At 37.2% G+C, this 27,652-nt stretch overlaps 1 protein-coding gene across 1 annotated transcript; it reads left to right on the top strand.

Annotated features, from left to right (window-relative positions):
- Positions 1–26,737, top strand: PHC3 (polyhomeotic homolog 3). The gene is made up of 14 exons (XM_050902791.1): positions 1–126; positions 876–1,034; positions 2,476–2,553; positions 4,139–4,297; positions 6,491–6,586; positions 9,231–9,471; positions 10,962–11,839; positions 13,323–13,473; positions 14,565–14,818; positions 15,675–15,831; positions 19,991–20,117; positions 21,504–21,642; positions 21,734–21,965; positions 26,476–26,737. Exons 1-14 carry the CDS (start codon positions 1–3, stop codon positions 26,628–26,630), a joined length of 2,952 nt encoding a protein of 983 aa, XP_050758748.1. The 3' UTR covers positions 26,631–26,737.
- Positions 26,738–27,652: the final 915 nt, after the last annotated feature.

Here is a 27,652-nt window from a genome sequence, read left to right on the forward strand (position 1 = left end):
ATGGAGAATGAACCAAACACAACAACAGGTTCTGCATCTACAACTACTATCACTACCACCTCCACTTCCCGGACACAGCTACCACAGATATCTGTCTACAGCGGCTCTGACAGGCATGCCGTCCAGGTACTGGGCTATGAGTTATTCTTTCCTGTCCTCTACAATACAGGCATTGCACAATACTTTACACAAGATTAACTTTCCATTCTTAATTGTTGTCTTCTTTCTCAATATCTGACTTACTGGTTTTCAGAAGATACTGTTTACCAAAGGGTATCAGACCACTTAAGAATAGCACAGGGTACAGGCCTGCCTCCCAACTAAGGGAGGGGGAAATGCTATGCTAGAAGGTTCGGGGGTTTTGCCATTCCCTAAGGGTATGGATTATTAACATAAGACTTTACAAAATAACACAAAATAAAGCTGTTCGTTTGACCAACATTGACTACAGCGATCCAGAGGTATCTGTGTGTGTGTAACTGCCCCCTCTTGCTGTTTTTTAAATTAGGTCTCCTTGAACTCTGTGCGGTCCATTCTGTTGGGTTTGATAATTGAGTCTCTCACGCTATTGTGATCTTTCAGGAAGCGGAACATTATGTAGGACTTGTTGACAAGAACCTGAGAGGCTTGGATGTTGTTATGAATGATGCTGTATTGTCAGCTGATTGTCAAGCTTTCCTTGAAAACATAAATATATTTATGTTGACTATATTCTGTGACTTGGTTGAGAACAGTGATGGAGCAAGTTCAGTATTACATAATGGGTGTGAAAAGAATTTATTTGGTTTTATTTCCTTGTAAAGGTAAACTTCAGCATCATGTCAGCATGGTGTGTACTTTGTAATTGTAATTAATTGCCTACTGATTCATCACAGGTTATTCAGCAGGCCTTGCATCGTCCTCCTAGCTCAGCTGCTCAGTACCTCCAGCAGATGTATGCAGCCCAACAGCAGCATCTAATGCTGCAGACTGCTGCTTTGCAGCAGCAGCACTTAAGCAGTACCCAATTTCAGAGTCTGGCAACTGTACCACAGGTGAGAGCGAAGATTGCTGAGAAAAATGGTGTACTACTTACTAGAGTAGGACTACAATTCTAGAGCGTTGTCAAACGTAATAACAGCTTAAGTGCCTGAGCTTAATGCCTCACAATAATTCACTGTTATATTTTAATGACTTTATTATTTTAAGTTGTATCTTCCTCCAAACTATTTGGAGGATTTTGTCCAGTGTTATAGATGCTCCAGTAGGCGACCATTCCATGCTTTATTGCATACATTATAATGCATCATGTAAATCATCAAACAGTAAAAAAATAAATATTAAAAATAAACTACTTCAATCTTCATCCCATGATTTTCTCTAAAAGTTGATGGGGAAAGCAATGAATAGCAATGTGTCTTAGTGAAATCAAATAAAAGTAATGAACATCTGGTATCTTAGTGTGTTTTGCCACACATCTGGCTGCATTATAAGTAATGGCAAAATTCAATTTTAACTCTGAGTGTGGAAATGTAGGAAGTAAATGACATTTCATTTCTGAAGCACAGCTTTTAACATTAGTGAACACTGGAGGAGACCCATTTTGAAAACTCAAGCAGTGGAAAGATTTCTTTTGACCTCAGTTGACCTTGGATTGAGAATACCGTCTTGCAGAAATAGGTAGTTGTTAATGATTTTACACATGGAAATGCTAAAACGGAGTTAAAGACTTCAGGGCTATAGCTGTTTGTTGTCAGAACTGGGACTGACTCTTCTATGCTCCTGGCTTTTTCTTCTATACCTTTTCCATTAGATCATGGTAATATATTGATTTGTCATTTTTTTTTGTGACGGATTTGCGTGTGCATATACAGTTATCGAGACAGAGCAAAGAAAATCAGATTGGGGAAGGCTAAGAAGTTTTGGTATGGAGTCTGTTAATACAGAAATCTAAATCGCTCTCCCTGTATTCATCTGAAGGGCTGGAATAGCATACTGTTATAGACACTAGATGTGCATACATAAATTATCATTCTAGAATGTGAGGGTGTTCTTTACAGCATTTATAAAGTTTGTTTTATTTTTAGGGGATTCTAATCATAATAAAAATTATGATGTGAGTTTTCATAATGACAGTTTTTAATGATGTCACATTTTAAGTTTTGAGCACCATAGGTAGTGAGCTGATCAATTAGCTCCGTCATTAACAGTTTATTAATAGACTTTGCCTCTGATATTTTTTGTTCAAGTCTTGATCTGCAAGAATCTCAGTGCCTGAAATTGGGGAGGAATTCAAGGCATTTAGCACCTTGCAGATAGCATTCTGTAGTGCGGAGTGCACTTTGCTGAAAACTAATTCCACTGAGTACGGCATTTTTACTGTTAACTCAGAGAAAAGGTAACGGTAGAGAGGGATGTTTCTGATGGTTTATGCAATATGAACATCACTTAAACACTTTTTGACTTCAATATTTGACACATATTCTTGCTATTTAGGCAAGCCTGTCAGGTGGGAGGCAATGTACTTCCCCCACTGGGAGTGTCACTCAGCAGTCAAGCATGTCGCAGACCTCGGTACGTAACTGAACAAAGCCCTCCATCTATTCTCAACCCCCTTGGTTATTATATAACTGCTTGGAAAAACAGAAAAGATTTTAGTATTTAAATTTGTATGGTTAAAATTAGTATTACAGAAACAGTAAACAGAAGTAAGATGACTCTGTAGTAAGTGTTGGCTGCGCTTCCAGCGTCCGCCAGTCATCTTGATGCGTGCTGCCAGCCGCTATTGTTGCTGGCCAGTGTTGGAGTCTTCCCTGGTCCCAGCTAACTCTTGGTGCTCTGAGGGGCAGCTGCTCACTCTACAAGCACTCGTGACTGTTCAGACCACTGCAGGAGTCGCTCCCTGAGCTTTCATCTCTTATGTGATTTCTTACTGGATTTTTCACATTAGTTTCTTTATTCAGGGCACTATTGTAGGTTTAAATCATAACTGTGTATCAGTGATTAAAGAGCACCAAATCTAAAGAATCCAAGTCAATGCTCATGTATATACATGAAACTGATTAAATGTTTACAGCATTCATTCTTTTATTGGTTATCATCTTTTATCATGCATCTTTTATCCACTTTCAATTCTTTTGTCCATATTCTAAGCATGTGCTCAGGTTTCAGTTATTAGCAGCTCTGTGTTCAGTTCATGCTGTATTTCTTTAAGTGGCATCTTCAGACATGTAATTTGCACAGTCTCTTATGTACAGTTCTACAGTTGTCTTGAGTAGGACTTTGTTAGTCCTACAGACATCCTGCTTATTAGTCATGCCCTCAAGCTGTTCATGACTTCAGTGCATAGCTTCAGTGATTTAACTGTATTTTTTTTAAGCTCTCATAGCATTGCTTTGGCTTACAGCTGTTAGATGTAAAATCATTCATTCATTAGATTTAGGAGGGAAAGTCTTTAAAGATGTCGGATGTTAAACTAACAGAATAATTGGGCTGGGATTTTTCAAGGAAATCTTTTCAGTAAGTGATGAAAAAGAGCTGGGCACTTAACTCTGTTAGACCGGTTAGGAGAAAAAAACAAAAGAAAACAAAAAACACCAAACCAAAACCACAACAGCTTTTGTTTGAGAAGATGCTAAAGAGCAATTGTTGAGGAGCATTTAATACGAAATTGTAGGAAGTTTTAGTCTCCAGTCATTTTTAAACGTGCATATGTAGAATGAGGAATCAAAGTCCATATGTGGTGGCACAAAGAAGCGTCCTGATCAGGTTGCATAACAAGCATAACAGAAGATATCAGTCCAGTCAAATAATACAAACATTTAAAGATGCTTAAATATAAAAATTCAGGTATTTTTCTTAAAATATTGCAAGCTCATGCTACATATTCTGTAAACATGTATTTCTAAGTTATATTTATCATTGTTCATACTCGTAACTGCTTGTTATTATTTACTGCAAAACAGTTGCTTGCAGTTTAAGAATGAAAATGTACAATCTTGCCAGAATCCAGTTTTGTGATGATTGGCTCAATATATTTTTGATGTCTTTACAGTTCAGAGATTTCAACTGCCCCTGCCATTTTTGTTAAAGGCCTTCTGGCTTTAGACCCTAGGATGAATGAATTTCCATGACAGAAGCAATATTTTTGTTTCCTTAGATTAACCTCTCCACCTCTCCTACACCTGCACAGATAATAAGCCGTTCACAGACCTCCAACACCACCAGCAGCAGTATTACCCAACAGACTATGTTGCTGGGGAGCACCTCTCCAACCCTGAGTGCAAGCCAGGCTCAAATGTATCTACGAGCTCAAATGGTAAGTTTTGGTTACAATTCTTCAGCTTGGTTTTGGTTTGCCCCTGTCATCTCCACTCCCCCACCCCCTCAAAACGTGTCGTGTGTCCCTGTCCCCCCCCATTTCAGTTTTTATTTTGTTTCTATAAATTATTTATAAATGTTTTTCTTTAGTTTCAGATAGCATTGAGAATTTAGTCACTAATTTGTGAGTAAGTATCTTCTGAAACACTGTAGACATCAGAAGTAAAAGGATTGCTGTAGCTTAGTTCTCTGGTGAAGTCTGCTCAAGTGTTTTTAGCCTGGTCGTACTACAGTTATCAAGTTGATCAAACCTTGATTAAAATTTTCTTATATTTAACTAAGATTGGTTTTTGCATTAGTGTCTCTAGAATTCACGTTAGATACATAGCTTTCATTCTCTTTGGATTCACATGAAACTCATTAGATTCTTGCAATTTCCTGTCAATATGGCATTTCCATTTCCTAATGGGCAACTTTGAAAAATCTGTTTAGTGATTTTTTTTTTTTTTTTAATTTAGTACTTTCTGTAGTGAGTTTCATATGAATTGAACCTTACAATCTGTGTGGGATTTCATAGAAATTACTGATGTTGTACATGAATGCTCAGGTACCAATCAGTACCTGGTAAAGGCCAAAGACTCTGTTATGGCTTGTGTGAGTTAATGACCAGAGCTTTCTAGTGTTATGTTCAACTACATGAAATAGGAAGAATCACTGTTATACTACACTGAGATTCAGAGCCAGAGGTCCGTGACTGCAACGGTATATAAAATTAGATGCAGGCATGAGTTCTTGCAGGAATTGCACTTACGAAGTATGTTTGGGAAAAGAGATCCTTTGTTCTTTTTCTGATTTTTTAGGCATGCACAGCAATGCTGTTATGCTGTGTTGAGTTTTTTTCTTTGCCTATTGTTTTCCTACATGTTTATTGAAAAAGTGGTATAACTTGAAGATAAGGATTTAAAGATCAAACACCTGTTTATCCATTTGCCAGTGAAAGGTTTTCTTGAGTTTCTAGTTTGTAAGCAAAGCTAGATGCTGAATGCATCTAGTACTATTTAACAGAACAGGATTATGAATTCATTTCATGTCACTGCTTTTCAATATGTGTTAACAACTTAGTAGCTGAAGCAATATGAGGATGACATTGCTGGTTTTTGTAGCAGAAATCTCTCTTAATGATATGGATTATTGATACAGTTTTCCTATTCATTTACACTAAATTTTCATCCAGATTCTCAATGTCAAATCCCATGCTTATTTGAATAACTGCTTTACACCCCAGTTTCAAGAGAGGAATTTACCCTATTAGTTTCTGTTTAGAATGATATTGCAAGATCATTTTGCTAGCCTCAGTAGTTCAAACATCATACCTGTCTTTCAGTGTTTCTAGTTAACATACTAAAAGTCATGTATTTTTCTTCATCACCAAGACCTTTCATTTTCTGTAAAAAGGTCAACTCTTATCTCTAGCTAGCTCATAATAACAGCTTCATCACCAGCTCAATTCAATTCTAGACAAAAACCTTCATGTTTTCTTCTTAGCTGCTCCTTGCAGTTGAGATCTCTTTAAAAATATGGTCAACTAACTAATGGTCTCCCTTCAAAGCCTTCCATAAGGCTTGTCTTTGCTATATTGCCTATAAAGAAATTAATGATCGTTAGGTATGCTGGTATTGTGAAGTTAGTAATTTCAGGTTGGTTGTATGATACCTGTTCTTGCTATGAAACTTAATTAGCATAGTTAAAGTTCATATAACAACTCTGTTAAATAACATTTTGACGGATTGGAAGACCTAAGTTCTCTTTCTTTAATGTGATAGATATTGGGCTGCTCTCTTGACTTTTTTTGCCTTTGTTTCACTCCTTTGTAATATTGGAGGGAAAGTCCTCTTTAAAATGCTTGTATGAAAGATGATAGGTGTGTGTGTGTATATATATATATGAAAGATTTTTCTCAATATGTAGAACAAATATTTTACATTTATCTTACACTATTATCTTTTGGTTTTATTTACTTAAACTATCACGATAAGTTCTTTGAGTAAGTTCATCTAAAAGTAAAAAAGTAAATCTTGGAAGCTGTACATCACTACATGTAAGTTATGTATCTCTCTTTAAAATATTGCATTTCTTTCACATATTTTCAAAGTTTCAGTCTGTTACCAGGTATTTTTTTCTTGCTTAACAGCTTATTTTTACTCCTGCGACCACTGTGGCTGCTGTCCAGTCTGACATTCCTGTTGTCTCATCTTCCTCATCTTCCTGTCAGTCTGCAGCTACTCAGGTGAGCTTGTGTGAATTTATTAAAGGTATGTCCAGTAGAGTGGGCCAACACTGAAAAGTAAGGAAACATTTTGCTTAAGTTTACTTGCTTATAAAAACTACTGATGGGTACTGGTTATGTACAACTTCAGTGTCTTCTGTTTGCTATCATCACACATTTAGAGGTGATCATGTTATATGTAAAATTTGGATCCTGGATATGACATTTTAGGTATTCATAATTAGCTCTCATCTTTATTACCTTGAATAACTTCATGTTATCAGCTGAACTTGTATCACCTTTTCACTGCTCAATGTATTTGTTTATCGTCTGGAAAAAATATACCTCATTGTACAGGTCACTACAGAACATTAGTCACGGTCTTCCACTGTGAGAAGTGAACATTTATCTAACAAATTTATGCTCTCATGAGAGATCTTCTCTTCTATCTTAGCAATTTCTTTAAAAGCCTTTGATAAACGGACCTTGTTTAGAATTCTTTTAGAAATCCAAGTAAATTATACCAGTTGAATGTTCTCTGTCCTTATGTTTGTTGACCCCTTCAGAAGATTCTAATAGATTTGAAGACCTTAAAGATGTGTCACTGTTCTGAGATAACGGTAAATCATTGAAGCTTGCGTTCCCTTTGCTTTTCCAGTAGGTATGTGAGGTGGGCAGAGCCTGCTGGAATCCAACTGTGTATTTATGCAGGATGTTGTTGAGTAAGCTCACAATGTTAAGTTCATCAGTTGAGCCTTCGATGAAGAGACAGACTGCTCCTTCAGTCTTGGCGTTATCGTGCCTCATTATCCTTTATCACAGCTTCCTCTCTTTCTTCCACATTCTGCAGATGAAGTTTGAAAGTGCAGAGAGGTTACTGGACGGGCTAGCAGCTCTTTTCGCACTTGTATCTTTGCCTTTTGCATTCAAGGTAGAGATGTCAATAAAGCATATCACCTTACAGTCTTGGTCCTTCTGTACCGCAGGGTTTTAGAGGTCCACTTTGCACCAGTCTGCCCAGCTGTGAAACTTCCTGAGACATCATTGCAGAGGGACAGTAGAATCTCACCCCAGACCACAGAGCATTATTCAGTCAGATGAGCTGCTGTGGTGACCCTGCCAAACTCAAGCCGTTCCTCTCCCCTCTCAATGTTCAGTACTGCCCTATTGCCAGATGTTGTTAACCTTGGTTGTCTGGTAGTTTCTATAGCAGCAATGACATTGCAAAGATCCAGTTTCATCCGTAGTCAGTGATGCAATGGAAAAGCTTTGACACTGGTACACTTTATTTTTCTTATCTTGTGCTAAATACGTCCTTGGGGCTTCAGTCAGCTGGGTTTAGAGAAATGTCTTTGTTTACCGTATAAGCAAACCTGAGCAAGTAGGCAATGCCAGTTAATAATAAAAAAATGCTTTTAGTTATATACATAGATGTGTACATTACACTTAGCCAAGATGTTTGTGAAGGTACAGCATAGTGATCTCACAGTATCATCTTCCATGTAGAAATACCAGAGAAACTCAGTCCATCAACGATTAGCAGTGTCTCAGTGGCACACCTAACATGGCCTGTTAGGTGAACTGACAATTCTCTCCTACTTACTCTTCTTCCCTTCTGCTTTCGTACTTTTTTCTTTTCATATGTGTCCCCCTCATGTATGACCTGGACATCTCAGGTTAGTTACCTTATCTGTTAAGGTGTGCTGAAGGTTGATTTATACTCACAGAGATAGGATTGCAGTAAATGCCTCATGCATGCCAATAAGGAAACAAACACTGTTGTCTTCAGAACAGGATTTGAATGCATCCTGTGGTAACACACTGAACAGTGAGAAGTGTAATGAACAGCTAGTTTACATTTTACAAGTACTAACTGTTGAATGAGGAAGGGATTATAGTGGATGGTGATAATAATTAGTCCTCTTTCATGTAAAGTATGATGTAAGTTAGTGCTACAAGGGTAGTCTTTATCCTTGAAAATAAAATTCTAGCTCAGCATGTGGGATTGGAAAGCTGGGATCATTAAGTACAGAATCTGGCTGTGATATAACAGACATTAGTGAAAATAATCACTGACTGATTTACATTTCAGAAGGCAAACCTTTTGTTTCATGTGACATTGGAGGTGTCATAATGAAAAGGTACATTAATATCACTGTAGAAATAAAGGGCTCAGGTTTGTTAAGACATGGATAACATACGGCAGATTCTGGTCCCGCTGACTACCCAAGGCTCTGGTTTATATTAGTCTCTGGAAGCATACTTACAGACCGCTGTACTTCTGCAGCATCTGTATAAAAATAAAATTGCATTTGCTTAAGATGCTTTGTGTCATACACTTTGAAGGCACAATAAAAGAGGAAAAAATGCAAGTTTTAACTCAAATTAATGTAGTGAACAATTTCCCTTTCTTTTAAAAGTTCAATAAGAACAAAAGACTTTCCTATATTTTCTTTATCACTGAAGCAATTCAAGATCCCTATTCTTCTCTAAATTTTGTGGCTTAAAAGATACTTCGATATGCAGATTTTTAACTTCTCACGTATCTTGATCACATGGGATGAGAAGCATTACATAACATTTTTTTTTTTTGCTATTTTTGCCTGGATGTTTGTCATAGATGTTTATATGGTTTGGATTTTTTCATGTTTTGCTCATTTCCCAGGTTCAGAACTTGACATTGCGCAGTCAGAAGTTGGGTGTATTGTCAAGTTCACAGAATGGCCCACCAAAGAGCAGCACTCAAACTCAGTCATTGTCTCTGTGCCCTAATAAACCTGTAACCAGTTCCAAGGGCAGCCAGCCAGATCCCTCAGAAAGCAATAGAAAAGGCGAGAGCCCAACTCCAGAGTGTCGGAGTACACCGGTCACACGGACATCAAGCATACATCACTTAATAACACCAGGTAGGATGAAAATGGAGCTATAAGAAAGTTATTTTAATTAAAGTTAATTTGTATGTTACGGTTCTGTCAGTGTCCAATGCTCTCTGATCGGGTTCTTTTAGATATTCCACATGAATAAAGTTTAATGTTTAATAGTAAATTTACTTATTTGTTGATATTGGATGTTACAGAGGATTTTGGTTTAGCAGAGCGATACAGCAGTGTTCTTAAATCACAATACAAGCACAATATAGCAATTGCAATACACAGCTGAATCGCAACACAAACATGATTCTCATTACTGGTCTCTTTGTATGCTCGTTGTCGGGACATGTCATCCCCAATCTCTGGGAAGCAATATGTGGGCTGAAACCACCTCAAGCCTCTGGCTCTCATCAAAATCTATTTTGTTGGTGGTTCATTTTTTTTCTTTCCCTGTCTTGTCTGTGTCATCAGAATGTTCTTATATCAAGTACTTTTATAAATCCATAGGTAATAGTGCCCCAGAATTTTAGTATTTTCTATTAAGAGATAAAGCAAAATAAGCATGCAGTTGGCTAGATAGGCATTTGCATTTTAGCTTCCTTATTTTGAAAGAGTAAGGGTAGTCTAGACAATTGGTCTGAATTCTGTGGAATTTAGCTTGGCTTAATGGCAGCTTTTAGAGGAGGAGTAAGGCTATGAGGCAGACATTCTTGAGGTATTGAGCCCTAATGCTCTTAGAACTCACTTCTGTAAGGAAAAAATCCATCTATGCTAGCAGAATAAATAATAAAAAAGACAACATAAATGAGTTGTTTCTCAAGTGGAAAAGACAAAGCAAGAAGAGGTTTGCACGTGGAAGAAAATGTGTGCGTGTGCTGTAAGGAATTACTAGTGAGTCAGTGGTTCACTCAAAGATGATGTGATATCTCTGGAAGCTGCACTATTTTTAGATTCATACCTTTCAGTTTGTGTGTTCAAGTTCAGGCAAATACTTTGAAAGGTTTTAATTCATACTGAACTCCTGGAATTTTGTTTAGTCTCTTAAAGTCGTATTACCTAAACTTTAACTTAGCAGTTATCAGCAAATCCTGTTGATTGTGACATGCTTATCTCTTCCATTCCAGTCTGTTTCAAAGCAAAGGTTAAATCCATTTAAAGTTGCATGAAATTCTTAAATAAGCGAAGGCTGGATCAGCAATGATCTTAGAACTAGCACCAAAAAGATAAGTTTAGATACTTTTATATAGAAAGTACATATATGTGTGTATATATATGTAAAAAGCATGGCTATGTTCCTTTATTCATTGCTGCATTTTGCTTTGGAAATTGATATCTTCTCCTAATAAATTGTTCTTGTGTACTATATGCTGTCAAAGAAGATACTCCTAAACATAGATCCAAAGGGTTGAAAAAGTTGCGCTGGTCTTACTTTAAAGTAAAAACTTCCTTTCTTTTAATATTTTTATAATGTTCTCTGGACTTAGAGAAATAAATACTAATTGTCACTTTTTTTCCCCCCCTCACAGCTTCATATTCTCCATTGCAACCTCATTCTCTAGTAAAACATCAGCAGATCCCACTTCATTCACCACCTCCAAAGATTTCCCATCATCAGCTGATATTGCAACAACAGCAGCAAGTCCAGCCAATTGCACTCCAGACTCCTTCGGGTCAGGAACCCCCTCCGTCACAGCACTGTCTACCACTCTCAAGCCATGGTCTTCCTCCGGGTCCCAGCAGTGTCCAGTCTCATTGCTCACCTATTCACATCCATCCTCCACCTCTAACGCTATCTCCTACTCCATCCCAGTCAGCTCAGCAGTCAGTAGTGGTGTCCCCTCCACCTTCTCACTCCCCTAGTCAATCACCCACAATAATTATTCACCCTCAAGCACTTATTCAGTCACAGGCAAACTCCCTCGTGCCAACAGCTCTTCAGCCAGAGCAGACTGCTCCTCAGCAAACCACTACCAATCCAGTTCGACCAATTGCACAGCCACTTAATCTTCCGTCACATCTTCCACTTCCATCTTCCCCCGCTGTACATATAGGGTCAGTAGATCAGCCCAGCTTAGTTTCCCCAGGCCAACAGATTGTGTCCTCGACACCACACCAGCAATATTCAGCCTTGCAGTCCACACCTATCCCTCTTGCAGCTCCCCCTCAGCTGTCAACATCTTCAACCCAGATTCAACAACTGCCATTGCAGTCTGTGCAGTCTTTACAAGTGCAGCCTGAAATTCTGTCCCAGGGCCAGGTTTTGGTTCAAAACACTTTGGTTTCTGAGGAAGAACTTCCTGCTGCAGAAGCTTTGGTCCAGCTGCCATTTCAAACTCTTCCACCACCACAGACTGTTGCAGTAAATCTTCAGGTGCAGCCATCGGTACCAATTGAAACTCCAGTGGTAAGTGGTAATATTGCAGTCCTTTATTCTTTATCCTAGGCTTCTCTAAAGAGCTGTAAATCTGGCCCATTGACTTCAGAGGGAGCTAAACCAGGTGCTAGACAGAGGACCAGAAGAAACCCATTGATTACAGAAACAAGTTTTAAGAAAACAATAGACATTTTCCTCTGATTTTTTTTTGGCTTTTTGTAATGGATCATCAGTCAAGAATATCAGCCAAGAATCATGGAAGTGCAACTTTTGGACCTAAAATCTTATCTCTTAATGAAATTGCAGCATATCTGAAGTTAAAAAAGCACGTAAATATATGTGAACATATATGTGAATGCTTATGTCAAAATGAATTTTGATAAATGTACTATATGGACTTTTACCTCTTTATGGTAATACAAATATAATACAGGCAATTGAAATTTTGAGTAGGAGAATCATCTTTATACTAGGTGTGAAAGTGTATAGCAGATTATTAAGATAATAGAGCTCTAGATAATTAATTCTGTACTAACGTTGAAAAGATCCTCTTCATAAAAGAATAGGGGAATTTTTGATGCTGTCTTGGTGTTCCCCATCACTGCCATGTAATTTAGTTCAATGTTAGTCTCAGATGTCTGCAGTTTGTAACTGAAGGTTTCGGCTTCACTCACACTGAACTAAAATCATGTACAGTGAAATATCAGTGAAATAAAACTACGCAAATAATGCTGACATGTAAGATGGCATTGCTAGGCTTTAGTGGTAACATGCTAATGCGATTAACGTGAGCAAAAGAAACAACAGCTCTTGTAGGCTTTTTTCAGGCTACCAACGGGTTAAGGAAGAAGGTATGCTGTTTATTTTTAATTTATTTTAAGAGGGTAATGATAATCTCAACTTTCTGGTATTTCATGTAGAAATTGGGCAAAAGAGTAGAAGCCAGGTTTGCTTTTGACAAGGTGGTGTTTTACATCCTAATCTGCTAAACTGGCTGTCAGTAATTCACGTAAATTGACTTTAATAGTTTTGAGAAAAATACCTTATCTCTTAAAACCACTAATGCTTGATAGTCTTGGTGTACTCTTCTGAAATACTCAGTTTGATTACACTGCTGTATAAGATAGAGAACAATTTGCAGACTTGTTATTATGTTATAAAGCTTACGTTTTGCAGAAGTGTTTAAATAGCTACAAATGTGTGTGTAAATAAAAATACAGTAAACTATAAAGATAAGACATTGGAAAAAGTCAAGTTCTCTGATCTCTTTGATAGGAGAACTCTGCCTCTATATTTTGCTATTTGTGACAAAATACTTTAGCTCTCATAGACATTGTGATGTCCCCAGAGTTCATTGTTTTGTATGCAGTTTGGAAACTAGTATTTTATTAGGAGATTAGCATATTTTAACATTTTAACTGGTAATTCATTTTAAAAACTGTATTTATGCAACTCTTTTAAGGTATTAAGATAGAATGGAAATCTCTCTAAAGCAATAGTTTGTTGGATGCAGATTTACCAAGTGGAGAATGTATGTGAAGAAGAGATGCCCGAGGAATCAGATTGTGTCCATATGGCTAGAACACCTACGCCACCCACTTTGTCTCCACCAGCCATAACCTTGGGGAATGGAGAGGCACTTAATTCAGAAGATCCTTTGTCAGGTGAGAACAAATGTCAAACTAAGGTAGCTGTTCTGCTTAGAAACTTCTACTAGTTACTGATGTTTTAAAATAAAAATCTATGATTTTGATCTTTTTTATAATTTTGATCTTTTTTATAATTTAGTGGTATCATTTTGTAAGTAAAAGAAACTGTATGAAATATATTAGAAATCCATGTGATAGAACAAATGATTCAGTCCCAAAGGTGTGGCTTATATATGTATTTGGATAACAAGTAGCACAGAAAACGCTTATTTGAGCTCTTTAGCATATACTTTTATACTAAAATCTTAACAGGAGTGTCAGTCTCCAGTTAATCTTGTAAGTGATAGGTGTGTGATATGGGCAAAATTATGATGACTTATCTGGTGTGAAGATTGATTTTGCAGAATCAAAGTCAGCAATCGGAAGTTGCTGTCGGAATGGTTCACTACACTGATTCTTTTTGGTGCTTTTTTAATATGCCACAGTAAGGAGGTGTTCTAACGCAAAAGCTACCAATGAAAATTTTTCTTCTTCAGTGAATTGTAAGATATACACGCCTGTATCAATTGTTGTCTTGCAAACTAATGTAACTTCCCCAATGTGCTAAATATACAAATATATACTCTCTCTCTAATAGTGTGTGTATATATATGCTATACATATAACTGGGTGCTCAATGGTGCTTAGTGCCTTGATGTTGTATATTCTTGTGACCCTGCAGGTTACTGAGGCTCAAAGCATCCCTGAAAATAAATTCTCTCTTTAGAAACACCTCAGCTGCTCAGTCTTGAGAATCCAATGTTTGAAAATACTAGTTTCTGCTTTTGACTTACAGATTTGTTATTTGTGTAGGTAATTAATGGCCAACTATGCTTATAGTTAGTAGGTACTGAGTAAAGGAAAATGTTTACATGAGAACTGTTTGTGGAATAGTCTGTCAAGGAAAACCATCTTGTTTTGAGGGTAAAATCTATAAACCATAGGGGAAAGCCTGTGTTACAGGATGATGGGTGCAGACATGGGTGTGTTTATCACCTCTTATTTCTAGAATTCTGAGCCAATGGTTGGACATAAGTGATAAAAACACACTTTGTTATTTTTTTCAGAACATGGGGGACTACCTTCAGTGACATCATCAGTCAGTGCCTCAGTAATTAAATCTCCATCTGATCCTTCACATGCCTCTATTCCACCACCACCTCTTTTGCTTCCAGCAGCGACAACAAGGAGCAACAGCACATCAATGCCCAATAGCATTCCTAGCCTAGAAAATAAACCTCCACAGGCTATTGTTAAACCACAGATCCTGACCCATGTTATTGAAGGCTTTGTGATTCAGGAGGGGTTAGAGCCGTTCCCTGTAAGTGTAAAAGTTGCTATGAATTTTTTACTACTAATTTTTGAAACAAACTGTTTTTAAGGATGATGTTATTTGTGGCTAGTAGCTATTTAGATCTTGAATCATTTTCAAATGTTGGGTTTGACCTTTTTTCCACTGATTGGTAACCTGTTTTGTGCACCATTCAGTATACTTGTATACTGTTTGTATTGTCTTGTGTATATAATCGGAATTCATGCTGCTGTTTGGCTTGCCAGTATCACTAGGTGACAAAGTACTAAATGAAAACAGAGACACAGTTGAGTAGATAGGCTATGTCCAGAGATAACTACAGAGAGTGATTTTAGGCTACCATTTGCAATAACTTTGTTTTACGTTTGTCTGTCTCAGGTCTGAGAGACCTCAATTTAAGTGATACTTTAATTTAAACCTCTGAGATGAGTCTGTGTTAAAATTCTAAAAGGTTAAAATTTTGCTGTTTAAAGCACTGGCAAGCCCCTTACTGAGCTTGGTGTGATTAGGATTGTGTCTGGTAAGAATTACTGTTGAAAATTTTAAATCCACAAATGGACAGTTTAAAACCTATGAGCCTGCCTTATTAACTAATTTAATGTGTCTCTCATTTTCCCATTCCTTCATTTCTCTAGATATAATGTGTTTCTTCCTTTGTTAAATGTAATTGCAAACTCTGCAGAGCAGGAGTCTTTGTATTTGTTTGAGAAATGGTATTTAGAGCTTTGGCACTATATAATAATGATTCATTGATACGGAATAGAAAATGTGATTCTAGTCTCAGTTACAACTGCTAAGTCGCAAATACTATTTTCCATTATTCATTGTTCAGTTAATCACTGTTGCTTTGCTTTTATTGCAATAGGTAAGTCGTTCATCTTTGCTGGTAGAACAGCCTGCAGAAAAAAGATTGCTAGTGGAGGGTCAAATCATGAGTGTTGTGTGTGTTGAATCAGACTTGCAGAATACAAAACATGCAGACAACTCATCGGACACAGAGATAGAGGATATGATTGCAGAAGGTTTGTAGTTTTTTCTTAAATATCCATTTTTCCCCCCCTCAGTTCTGTATGTATTACAGAATCCCATCCCATCTGTACTTCTGGAATCTTTCTCCAGTCTTTACACTATCTCTAATTGAAACTATTTTCAAATGTTTTTTACTAGCTACACATCATAACAGCAGTTGCTGTAGATGCAGACAAATGTCAAAAAACTATGCACTTGTCCTGCTTAGAATACAGTGGTCTCCAGCACAACTCATAAGCTAAATTCAGTTCCCCATGCAGTACCTGCCATAATCATCATCATGGATTTTTTAGAACTCGGTAGTCAACTATTTTGGATGTGTTACACCACTATGACTGTTCAAGCCCAAATGTAGGTAGCCTCATGAGTGTTATGAAATGGAAGTTAAACCATGGCCTGGCCCAGAAAATCCAAGTTATTCTTTAACTCACATTTTTTTAATAAATTCATCCAAGATTTGAAAGTCCAGAATTTTTCAGCCACCTCTGGATTTTCTCTTCCACAGCTTGAGCAATTGCACAGGAGCTGGTTTTGGTGATCTATTTAAATTTGTCTTAGTGCAACTCTTAGTTTCATTCTCTTAAAATAGTTCTTTTCCCTCTTTTGTATCAAAACTGTAGTGAGCAGGGTAAGAAGGGACAAATACAGTGCCTGCTCCTGCCACGGATCTGCATCAGGGAAGTGGCTGGAAAAAGTCAGGACAGCGTGTCCTGAGGAGTAGCAAGTGTCCCCATAGCTGTCCTTCGACTGCTTCCCAGTCCAGGCATTGTAAATTGTCACTTAATTAAAACCGTCCATCCCCCTGATCTTTTCTCACAGCAAGTTTCAAGATAGCAACACCAATGGCAGTTCGTTAGTTACTGTGGTTTCTGCCTTGGTGAATGGTACTGAAGTGCAATAGGGAGGTTGCCTGCCTCCATCGTGTATCTCGGCAAACAAATTAACTCAAAATTCAGTCTTTTTGATTATTAGATTCTGATAACATTAGTTTTTACCGCAATGATTTATATCCATTACTGCTTATAAGTGTATTGGGTTAGACCTAAGTCAAGGATTCTGGACAGGGTAAAAAGTTTGCTTTAGAAAGCATTCTGAATTCAAGAAGAGTATTTGTTGGTAGTGAAGTCATGTAAACATGGTTGGAATTTTTGCTTAAGGCTGATATACTTTACTGCTCAGGCAATGTGTATCTCTGCTTAAAATTAAGAGTATATTTTTACTTGTTGCACTGATTTTCAGTAGGAGCTGATTTAGCTTGGAAGTACATCACTGAAAGGAAATACTGATGGGTTGGAGTCCTCCTACGTGTTGATATAACATCTGTGCAAAGACGACAGAAACTGTGGAAACAGTGCCTGAAAATGAAACATAAAACAGGATTTCCTAAATTATGACTGATTATATGATTGCATTTACTAGTATATCTCAGTATAGTCCAGAACCCTTCTTCATTTTGCAGTAACAGCCTAGCTTAGGCAGTGGCAGATATTTGAAGTGCTTTGCTTTGTAACTGTAACTTTCTTTTGATTATGTTGTAATTAAGTTGTCTACATAGAAAAATGAAGAAACAATTTTTAGAGTCCATTTTTTAAATGTATTATGCAGTATTCTACTGTAAAATAATTGGAGACCCATACCTTATTCTTCACAAACTTTCACATAGGTATGGCAGACTAAATTTTAGAAGGCAAGTCTCTGGCATATTCATAGTGGAAGGCTACAGCGTGACTAGAAGTTTTCTAAACCTTTGTTTCATTTAATATAAAATTGCTGTTGTTTTTTTGGTATCGTCTCCCAGTGAGGGATTCCATTTAACCAGTTCTTTGAGAGGGAAGTCCAGTGACATGAAAGCATCAAGCACAAGAGGCTTTAAAAAAAGAAAAGTCATCTCGTAAATTGTATGACTTGTTTGACATTTTTTGGTTATTTTACAGCTCAATGGAGTTATACTACTTTTCTACACACAAAATGAGACTTGTAAATCTCTTAGCTCATGACTGTGCTTAGTAAATTGCTTAGTAAATTGCTATTAAATAAACTTGTTTTCTTGATCAAGAGTACAGCTTTTTTTAATACCTTGTTTCACCCAGCATATTTCAAACAAAAGCAACTTTTTGCTGTCTGGTGTTATCTTCTAGAATATTTGAAGCTCTGTTTGCGATAGTTATTTTGCCCTTAATGTGTTACAGTAGATCTTAATTCAGTTTTCTTTTCAATAGCATTTGCTAAGAACTCTTCAGTATTAACGCTTTGTCAGATTTCAAACAGCTTGTCTGTTGTTTTATGGAATTATTCAAACATTCATGTTTAGTTACTGTTCTGACAGCTGGTGTTAGGTTTATGTACACAATTTGCAACTACTCATTAGATGAGCTAGTAGGAAACATCCAGACGCATCCACATATGCAGAAGTTGAGCAAAGGAGATTTTCTGATACTAAACCAGGGTATGATTGCACGTATGGTAGAAACACCTAATATGCAAAAGAAAAGGCTCTTAGCATCAATTTTCGCTTCACTCTGTTGTCGCTTTTTTCCATATAGTATGACCTGAATTGGGAGTGAGAGTTTTTTGGTTTTTTAGAGAGTGAGTGATTTATTTGAAGGATGCATCTCTGGTATTTAACTTCAGTTGCAAGGTTGGTCGGATTTGGTATGTTTCCAATTTCCAGTTTTTACTTCTTGTGTGATACCAACTTATTAAGTTGGAGACTTGCAACATGGTAATTTTCAGTCTGACACTGCCAGAGGATTTGTTTACTTCAGTTATGTCTTTGCGTCCTGATACATCAGATACATTATTCAAATACCCTTTTTAGTATTTTCAGCTCTTTGCTGTGCTAGTGCTGTTTTGTTACCTTGTCAGTACAATAGTTAGTGTTAGCAAGCAGTTCAGTGAGTTAACATTGCTATAACAGACTTTTACAAACTCATAGTTAAAAATCTTTCAATTAAACTTTGATACCTGCATTTGCATAAGCTGGCATCAGACCTTAACAAAGAGTTTAGAACAAAAAGCTAGTTTGCAATTTCTGCAACTAATTATGTAAAATTAAAAGTACGAACGGGGAAGGTGAATAGCAAGAGGCAAAGTACATGAAACGGTGACTCAGATAAATTAGAAATGTGGGAGAAATGTACATTTGTTTAGTCCTTTGAATTTCTGAGTCTTTTGAATTTTCTGTATTTTGTCCATGATTGCAGCCATGTGGCATGCAGTTCTTTTACTTAACCTGAATGACCACAAAAAGTTACATTTCAGTTTGTGCCAGTTTCACTTCTTCGCTCCGTATGATGTATTTCACAGACGGTGCATGGGGATGAGGGTGGGGTTTTTTCCATGCCAGAAGTCAAGTTGGTTTGCAGATATGGTGGCATTATTTTAAACTATGTACAAACCATGCTCTACCCACAAAATACACTTCCAGCAGAAGAGAGCATAGACATTCAGCATGGGATGTGTATGTTGCCTTGTACTGCCTTCTTTGGGGCTTTTCTACTTTTTCTTTCACTGATGCTTCTCTCAGCTGGTGTTTGAGTTCTTCACAAGGAGCAGGAAAAGTGCCTCCTCATGTCACTAATAACAGAAAAATATTCTGTAACAGTAGACTGTAAATCAGTAGATGCTATAATCCTTTTCTTATATGCAGCTTATCTTGTTCATAGATAAGATTCGGTGTTCTACTTGCTTTCACAAGTCCCTTTGGTTGTAGCAGTGGCTTATTCAAAGGAAGTATTTTAAAAGGTTAATGCGTTATGTCATTACAGGAGAGCTTGAATTTAGACCATGGAATGCCTGGTTCTCTTAATGAACTCTTTATAAGCAATTCATGAGGACTGTAACACTTCTTTTTAATCGTTCACTGTGTTTGAGGGCATACTTGCTCATGGATGGCTTGAAATTTAACAATAAAGCTGATTAAGTTCATTGAATAACTTAATTGAAGGTTCAGTAAGGTTCAGTTTGCTCAAGATCTTTTCTATAGAGGGTGAAATCTATGACTTGCTTAGCTTTGCATAATTTTCTGTTAAAGCATTTAATTATGTGTGTTAGATATTTGAAGATCTTCTACCTGCCTGCTTGAGATGAGAAATTTGAAGATAATTTTGTGTCATTGAAACAGTCTTCATTATGCCTCACTCCTTTCTTTAGAGGGACTGGATGAAATCGAAAATGATCTTCTGAAGTGTGAATTTTGTGGAAAAATGGGATATTCTAATAAGTTTCTACGGTCAAAAAGATTCTGCTCCACATCGTGTGCCAAAAGGTATTCTGTCTAGTTATTCCTTATCATTATCTGGTTAATGGAATAGCACCCAAATAATATCTGATGTTGAAAAATAAAGAAACAGTAACACATGACTGCCTTCTACCCGAATTTGCAGAGTATATGGGTACAAAGGACTATGGTAGATTATAATATATTTCAAGAAGATAAACAAAGGGAATTACAGGAAAATTGTGGACCTCTTTCCAGGGGGTGCCGTGAATGCTGTTGGGCTTTTGGGAAGGTGACGGGAATCATGGAAGAGAAATCCATTAAGGGTTACTAAGTGTTTGGAAATTGGTGCAGAGGTTCATGGGCCACAGATCGTTATATATTTCTCATATTCCTATTGTCTGCCCCTTGATGTTGGGCAATGTCAGAGAAAGAATGCTGGGCTAGGTGGGCTTTCTTAGAGTTTTGTGTGATGCTAGGGAAAAAAACCCACTGAATTTATCTTGGCATAATTGAAATGCTGCACAGACAAAAACATTCTTAAATGTTTTTAGCAACAGTGTAAAAAATCTTTATTTGCATAGAGTAAAATAGAATACTATTTTAAATACTAAAAATAAATAATTTAGTGTTTCTCCTTTCTTGGAAATTGTAAGTGATGCCATTTGCTTATACATGGTTGGCAGAGGAAAACGGCTGGTTTCTGTTTCTCTTTGGGTTTAGTATACTGCTTTTATTTTGTTTTGGTTGAGAGGAAGAATTAATAGTCAACATCTGAATGTAAAATCTTCCATCATTACAGCTGGAAAATTGATACTTTAATCCCAGATGTTTTAGAAATGGGGAATAGTTTCCCATTTCTAATCACCACTTAGTTCTTTTTTCTGCATCAGTGTGCCTTGAGACCACCTTTTTCTTACGTCTGCTGCTTTTTTAAACCCCAGTGTGAGACATTTCCATTTTAAGTAGTGGGAATGTATATGTTTGATTTGGTACTTGTTGGGACACTACTGGCGAAATAATGTTAAGAAGGGATTTGGCCCTTTTGCCTCCATCCTCTGCCTAGCTGACAGCCAGTCAAAGGAGAAAATGGAAGCGAAAGATATAATGTGACTTCAGGCTTTTAGTGGACATTTTAGAGAAGCAGGATGGGACTACGTGATAAAATGCAATGGTATTTCTATTATGGAAAATTTTTAAGAATGGGAAAGACTGACATCTTCCAGGGATGATCGAGATGTACTTGATCTTCCATCAAGACAAGGGGTTTGAGTAAATGGCCTTTGAGATACGTTTCTCTTATATTTGTGACACTTGTTGTTGTCTTTTGATTAGGCAGCATTTCTGTAGACAACAATGTAATTTTATTGTTACTTGATTGAATGCAGTCCAAACAACTATTAGTGCATTATTGAATATATCTTACTTCTTTAGGCACAGCCTTAGTTGCACTAAGAAATTTGGGCTGTTTACATCAGACAAGACCAGTCGCTGGAATCGGAAATCAGATAGCCAAAGTCTTGGGCGACGCGGGCGTCGACCGAGTGGCCCTGATGGGGCATCACGAGATCATTTTCTTAGACAGGTCTGTGGAATATTTGCTTAAAACTATGGCATTGTTTTGGGAATTACAAATAAAATATAATACTGTAGTGTATTTGTACTACATTTTCCAGCTTCCAATTACTTATCCATCTGCAGAAGAAGATACGGCTTCTCATGAAGATGCTGTTCCAGCTGCCATGACCACCCGCCTGCGAAGACAGAGTGAAAGAGAGAGAGAACGTGAACTTAGGGAACTAAGAATTAGGAAAATGCCAGAGAGCATTGACTTGTTACCAGTGGTGCAAGCTGACCCATCAGTATGGACTGTTGATGAAGTTTGGGCCTTCATACATTCTTTGCCTGGTATGTGCAATAACTTGTTCCATTTTTTTTGACAGTAAAGCTCCTTGCTTTTTAGCGTTGGTGTGATTAGGAGGTGGTGTGGTAACAGCACTAGCGTACTTGTTAGTTGGTGATAGAAACTGGAATGTGATTTCTTTCCTCTTGCTTGTTCCTTCAGCACAAATCCCATGTTGATAGAACTAGTCCCACTTCTGCTGTTGCACCCCAGCTGATGGAGATTAGAGCTGTTCCTCCCTTCAGTCTGACTTCTCTCAAGAGGTCAGTAGAGAGATCAGACACACTTCCTCCCTTTTACATTTCTTTCTTCTCTTCCCTCCTTACTTGCTGTTCTTCAGTAGAAGCAAGAAGGGAGTTATTTTCCTTTATACAGCTGAAAAATTTGAAAGACCTGTCATGATATGTCATTAAAAAAGAATAAGCAAGTTTCTTCTATAAAGGTAAATTTTGTTTTGCATAGCTTTGCTCAGTAACTGAAACGCAGAGAACTTGGGCATACAGACTCTGCATACTAGTAGACACAGTCTGTTAAGAAAAAAATCATCTTGTTTCTCGTTATTTACAAACCCTTTCTTTAGCTCAGTATTCACAGTTACCTTTATATCATCTTCAGGTTATTTAACATGTATTTATAATTTCCTAATTATCATAAGCTTTAAAGTTTCACTCCCCTCTCTTTCCCAAGGATGCCATTTATCTGATCAGATACTGTAATCCTTCCAGGTAACAAGGTAGGTCTCCGTAATAGCAGTCATACAAGAATTTTTGTTGCTTACCCATGTAACTCACATGTCAAAACATTGAAACTCAGGTTAAGTTTGTTCCTAACTTTCTAGTTTAGAAATGCTAAACCATTTTTCTATGTATCCCATTAGGCTAATAACCTATAAGGAATGTATCTTCATTGCTAAGTCATACATGTGGGTTTTGACAGTTAATCTTTTATAAAGTAGGTCAGGCAAAGAATTGAGTAAGGGATGTCTTAAATCAGCAGAAGTCATCCTTGAAGTACCTTCCTTCTGCTGGTTTATAAATTGGAATTAAGTTACACTATCTGCTTCTGGGAACCTGCAGTGATGTCTGTAAAAACAAGCAAAGCTCCTTAGGTTTAAGACATGGTCATTCATATTTCTGTACTTTAGCTGTGTTACTGGAATATGACTATATTGCTGCTGTTTTGAGTTACTATTTTTATAGATGTGAGGCTCTAGTTAATTCAATAACTTCCTGATCCTAGGTTCTGCAAAAAAGTAAACGATAGGTCCTGTCCTAGAAAACGTAAAGTACCACATAAACACAATTCACTTGCAAGTATGAAACCAAAAATATTATTTTTAAAATGTGGTTTCCGTTTTGAAACCATTCCTTGTAGAATACTTCATCAGCTGCTGGATCTGGGGTTTTTGTATTCTGTAAACAAGGTAATCTTTGATTTTAAACAAACTTTATATTTTTCTGTATTTAATGAAAATTTATTATAATTACTCATTCCCATCCATATTAAGGCCTAGTTTCTAAAATACTTAAGAGTTCAATAGGTATTTAGAATGATATTCACAACCTGCCAGAATTTTTGTTGTTACATAGCTACTTTCATATTTTTTGGCAATTTTGGGGTTTATTCTGTTCAGTATATCCTGAAGCCACTCTCTTGAAAAAATACTGTTTCAATGCTGTCAGAGTTGGTTAATACAAGAAATAATATAATTGACTTTCGCTATGCTATTTTGCAATATATACTTGGTGCAGTCCATGCAGACCATCTGCCATGTTGCAGGAGACAGTGATTTGTCAGCTTTTCATAAACATTAGGGACATCTGTTTTGATTTACAGCTTTCTGCATAGAGTCTGTAGCTGAGATCTAACTGCGGAGTCAAGTGTCCTTGTCAGGCTTTTCCTGAATTCCTCTGGAGCCTTTTGGAGAAATGAAGGTTGTAGGACACTTCTACTGTTACTTATTTCTTCTGGGGGGAAGAGACAGTAACAGTTTAAGCCCCAGCAGAGTTGTCCCTCCTTTCTTTCTTCAGTTGCAACATTAATGGTCTTTCACCCGCTTCCTGTCCTTTTTTCAGCTAAGTTATTGCACAACAACCTATTGCGAAAGTGCTTAAGAATACCCAAATGTGCTTGGATGAGGGAACTGAAATACATCAACTTTCATCCTTTGCTTTTCCGAAATGACTTCGAGGAGAGATACTTTAGGAAAAGTTGCATGGAAATGTTTCATACCCTGCTTAAAGAAAAAAGCCTGCAACAACAACCAGTTATCTATTTTAATAGGACCACTTTTGTTTCTAAATGTAAAAACTTCTCTTCGTCCCTCAGATTCTTTGTAAATGCTGTGGTCTGACAATCACCATGTTCAGGTCTTAAATCAGACATACAGTGATACCTTTCACAGAAATACTTACTTGGTACTTGACTTACGGACATTTTGTCTGTTGTCAACACATAAATAAGAACCTTTATGATGATGTTAGAGCTGTTAAATCCTCCTGAGAATGGTCAGTTGTCTTAAGATTTTTCTTCATGTTACTGGCAGCATTGTCTTCACTTGGTAGCTGGAATTAGCAGCACTGTTCCTGGAGCTCTCTGACAACTCTGGGCTCCTGAAGAATGTTCTCTATTGATTGTGGTACAGTTTGTAGCTAGGCTGCACTAGTGCATCACTGTACCAGAAATACTAAAAGTAAATGTTATGGAATACATGCAAGCACTAAAACATTTTAATGGCTTTAGTGGCTATATAAATACTATTTGTGACAAACTAATTTGTTTTTTTTCTCCAAAAGATAGCACTCTAATTTCTTGTTACAATAAATAACACCCAAGAACTAGGTGTTTATCATGTATTAAAGCTGCATTGTTTTAAATGCTATGGAAAATAGTCCTTAGTTCTGATTAAAAGTTAGCCAACTGCTATAGAGTAGCTGTTTTACTTTTGGGATTGTAGTTTATACAGTTGTAACCTAAACTACAGAGGTTTAGGGGTGAAGCCAGAGGCTGCAATAAAATTACATAATAAGACCTTTCTCTTTTCAAATTACCTTTTATTTTTTCCCTTTCCTTAATAAAGTGGCAGCTAATTGTTGCATGAGGTCTGTTTAACAAATCATTAAGAAAAAAAATCGGGCTTTATTCTTTGTGAAAAGCTAACCTTTTCCAACCTTGAATGTTACGACCACTACACAGTAATAATCCAAATGAATTAAGGTTTGGATGTCGACAATTCCTTCCACGTTTCCTTTCTATTTGTCTCTTACACATTTGTAAATCCATCAGGAAATTAGACTATCCTTTATAGAATTTAAATCTGAACACACAAGAGGACATGAAATTAGTCAGTTGCTCTAAGGTGGAGTGGAAAAGGAGTTCTTCACAGTATTTTCATATCTCTGTAATAGTATACTTTTAGAATGGGAAAATACAAAAATGCCAAAAAATAGGCTTAACTGAGGAATAATTGAAAGCAGGAATGGAAGGTGGAGCACTAATTAAAATGTGTCTGAAAGGCTCTGAGGCAGATGGAGAGACCACTGGATTGAGAACATAAATATATAAAAAACACGAAAAACATGGCTATGGGGAAAGAAGCTTCAAGTAAACAACTGACAATGAGTGCTCTTATTCATGTTGTTAGAAGACATTTGTCCACATAACAGAGCTGCCATACAGCCAGGCATAACTGACTGTTTCTGCTTAACAGATGTCCAGAACATCTTTTGAGGAACCTTTTGTTTCCACAGTGTTCTTCAGTGGAAAGGGGCCCTCAGTTACTTGGGACAGTCCAACCCATGCAGAGTCCTCTTTCTTATGTTGTAGGCCTCAGTAACCTGAGACCGCGTTATTTCATGTTCAGAAAAAAGAGTTTATCACTTAAAAAAAAAAAAACAAACAACTGGTTTAAAGTTGCACTTGGGAAGTGAGTTACTGCTGTGTATAGAATACTCACTCAGGTAACTGATGATAAATGTCTTCGTGAGACAGTTACGCTAAAGCCCATAAATCAAAATTCTGTTTACTTAACCCAGTGGTGGTAACATACAGATGGAATTAACACCTTTTGGAAATTGTAGCTATGTGAATTTTCTCGTTGAGTTGTACATAGCAGTAGAATATGCATATCTTTTTATTGCTGGAAAGAACCCACTTGAATTATGCTCTTGACTGCTATTTCAGTGGTATTTTGCCAGTTTCTTCCAATTGTGAGATCATGGCGATTGTTTCTCTTAATGAAATGAGAAAGCTGTCTTTGCTGGTACTTGAAATTTCCAATGAGTGATTCCACAATAATTACAGTGTAATTAGAGGCTGTAGTAAAAATTACTTTCAGATTATCTCAGAAGTTCCCATCGTAATATTGAACTCTTGCATATACCTTAGGTCCTACAAGCTAAAGGGATGAGCATTGGAAATTGCGTAGCTGAAAAGCTCTAGCGTGGACAGAGGCATTGCATCTAAGAATGCACATATTTAACTCAGTAATTCTTTTTTTTTTCTGTTGCCTTGTAGGTTGTCAAGATATTGCAGATGAATTTAGAGCACAAGAAATTGATGGACAAGCTCTCCTCTTGTTGAAGGAGGATCACCTTATGAGTGCAATGAATATTAAGCTTGGACCTGCATTGAAAATCTGTGCACGTATCAATTCATTGAAAGAGTCCTAGGGAGTGAACATGAAGGTTTAAACAACAGTTTCTCAGTGACAGAACCGACAGTAATATGCCAACTTCTTCACTGTGGCATGAGTGTTACTGTGATGTTTTGTTAAATATATGGGGGTTTCCCCACATAAAGACTTAAAAATATTCCTTTGATTATACCAGGTAGTCCTCTGTAGTTTCCAACAATTAATAGGTTCATGGTAAAGCCTGAGTAATACTTTGAGTTGAAGTGGGAGTTCATGGAAAAACATGAAGTGAAATATGTTGTGATAGGTTAAATATTCCCCAACATGTACTTTATCTTATAAGTTTAAGAATAACACCCCAGCACCCCCCCCAATCTAAACACCATTTAAACTGTGTTGCTGTATTCTGAAAGATTGTTCCCACATACAGCAGTTTTTGGACTAAAATAACAGAAGTGTCCACAGACCCTGTGGAAGCACTAATAACAGTAAAATGCTATGCATTTAGTTGTGCTCTCTGAGTTTCTTTTAGTCTTGAGCAAATTGTTTGTAAGGGATAGGTTGGCAGCCGGTTTTCCTTGTGTAGGCTTACCCTCATCTCTGCCACTGTAGTATTTCTTGAAGTCTGGAAATACTGTAAACCATGTAGACGTCTCATCAAAATCCTCATCATCAGGCTACTGAAATGCAATGGCATGACACTCTTGCCAGAGGTAACTGAAGCACATGTTACTTTACTCTTTATATGCTGCTATGCACTAAGAGGGCATTAAGTTATTAGGTTTGTAGTTTTGCATGCTGCTAGTTAAACTAGACCAGCAGTTCTCAAATGGGGGTTCAGAGTGGATCCTGAGAAGGTGTGAGAACGCTCAGGGTTCAGGTTCCCAAATGCCTAGGCGTGAGGGGCTGAAAACTGCAGCCAGAACTAGCTCATGTTGAGACAAGCGTACTTTAAAGACAGGAGGTAGAGAAGGGATAGCATAGCTCAGATGCTCTTTTTCTTGATACCTCTTCTTCTAACTTGTCTTTCCCTGTAGTTCACTCCTATTGCCTCACTGG

Source organism: Gymnogyps californianus, chromosome 10 (assembly GCF_018139145.2).
Source record: "Gymnogyps californianus isolate 813 chromosome 10, ASM1813914v2, whole genome shotgun sequence".
Taxonomy (NCBI): Eukaryota; Metazoa; Chordata; class Aves; order Accipitriformes; family Cathartidae; genus Gymnogyps; species Gymnogyps californianus.

Coding starts and splice junctions, on each gene's coding strand:
- PHC3 (XM_050902791.1), top strand. CDS start 1: ATGGAGAATGAACCAAACACAACAACAGGTTCTGCATCTACAACTACT. Junction 9,472..10,961: donor ACATCACTTAATAACACCAG/GTAGGATGAAAA, acceptor CCCCCCTCACAG/CTTCATATTCTCCATTGCAA. Junction 21,966..26,475: donor CTTCATACATTCTTTGCCTG/GTATGTGCAATA, acceptor GTTGCCTTGTAG/GTTGTCAAGATATTGCAGAT.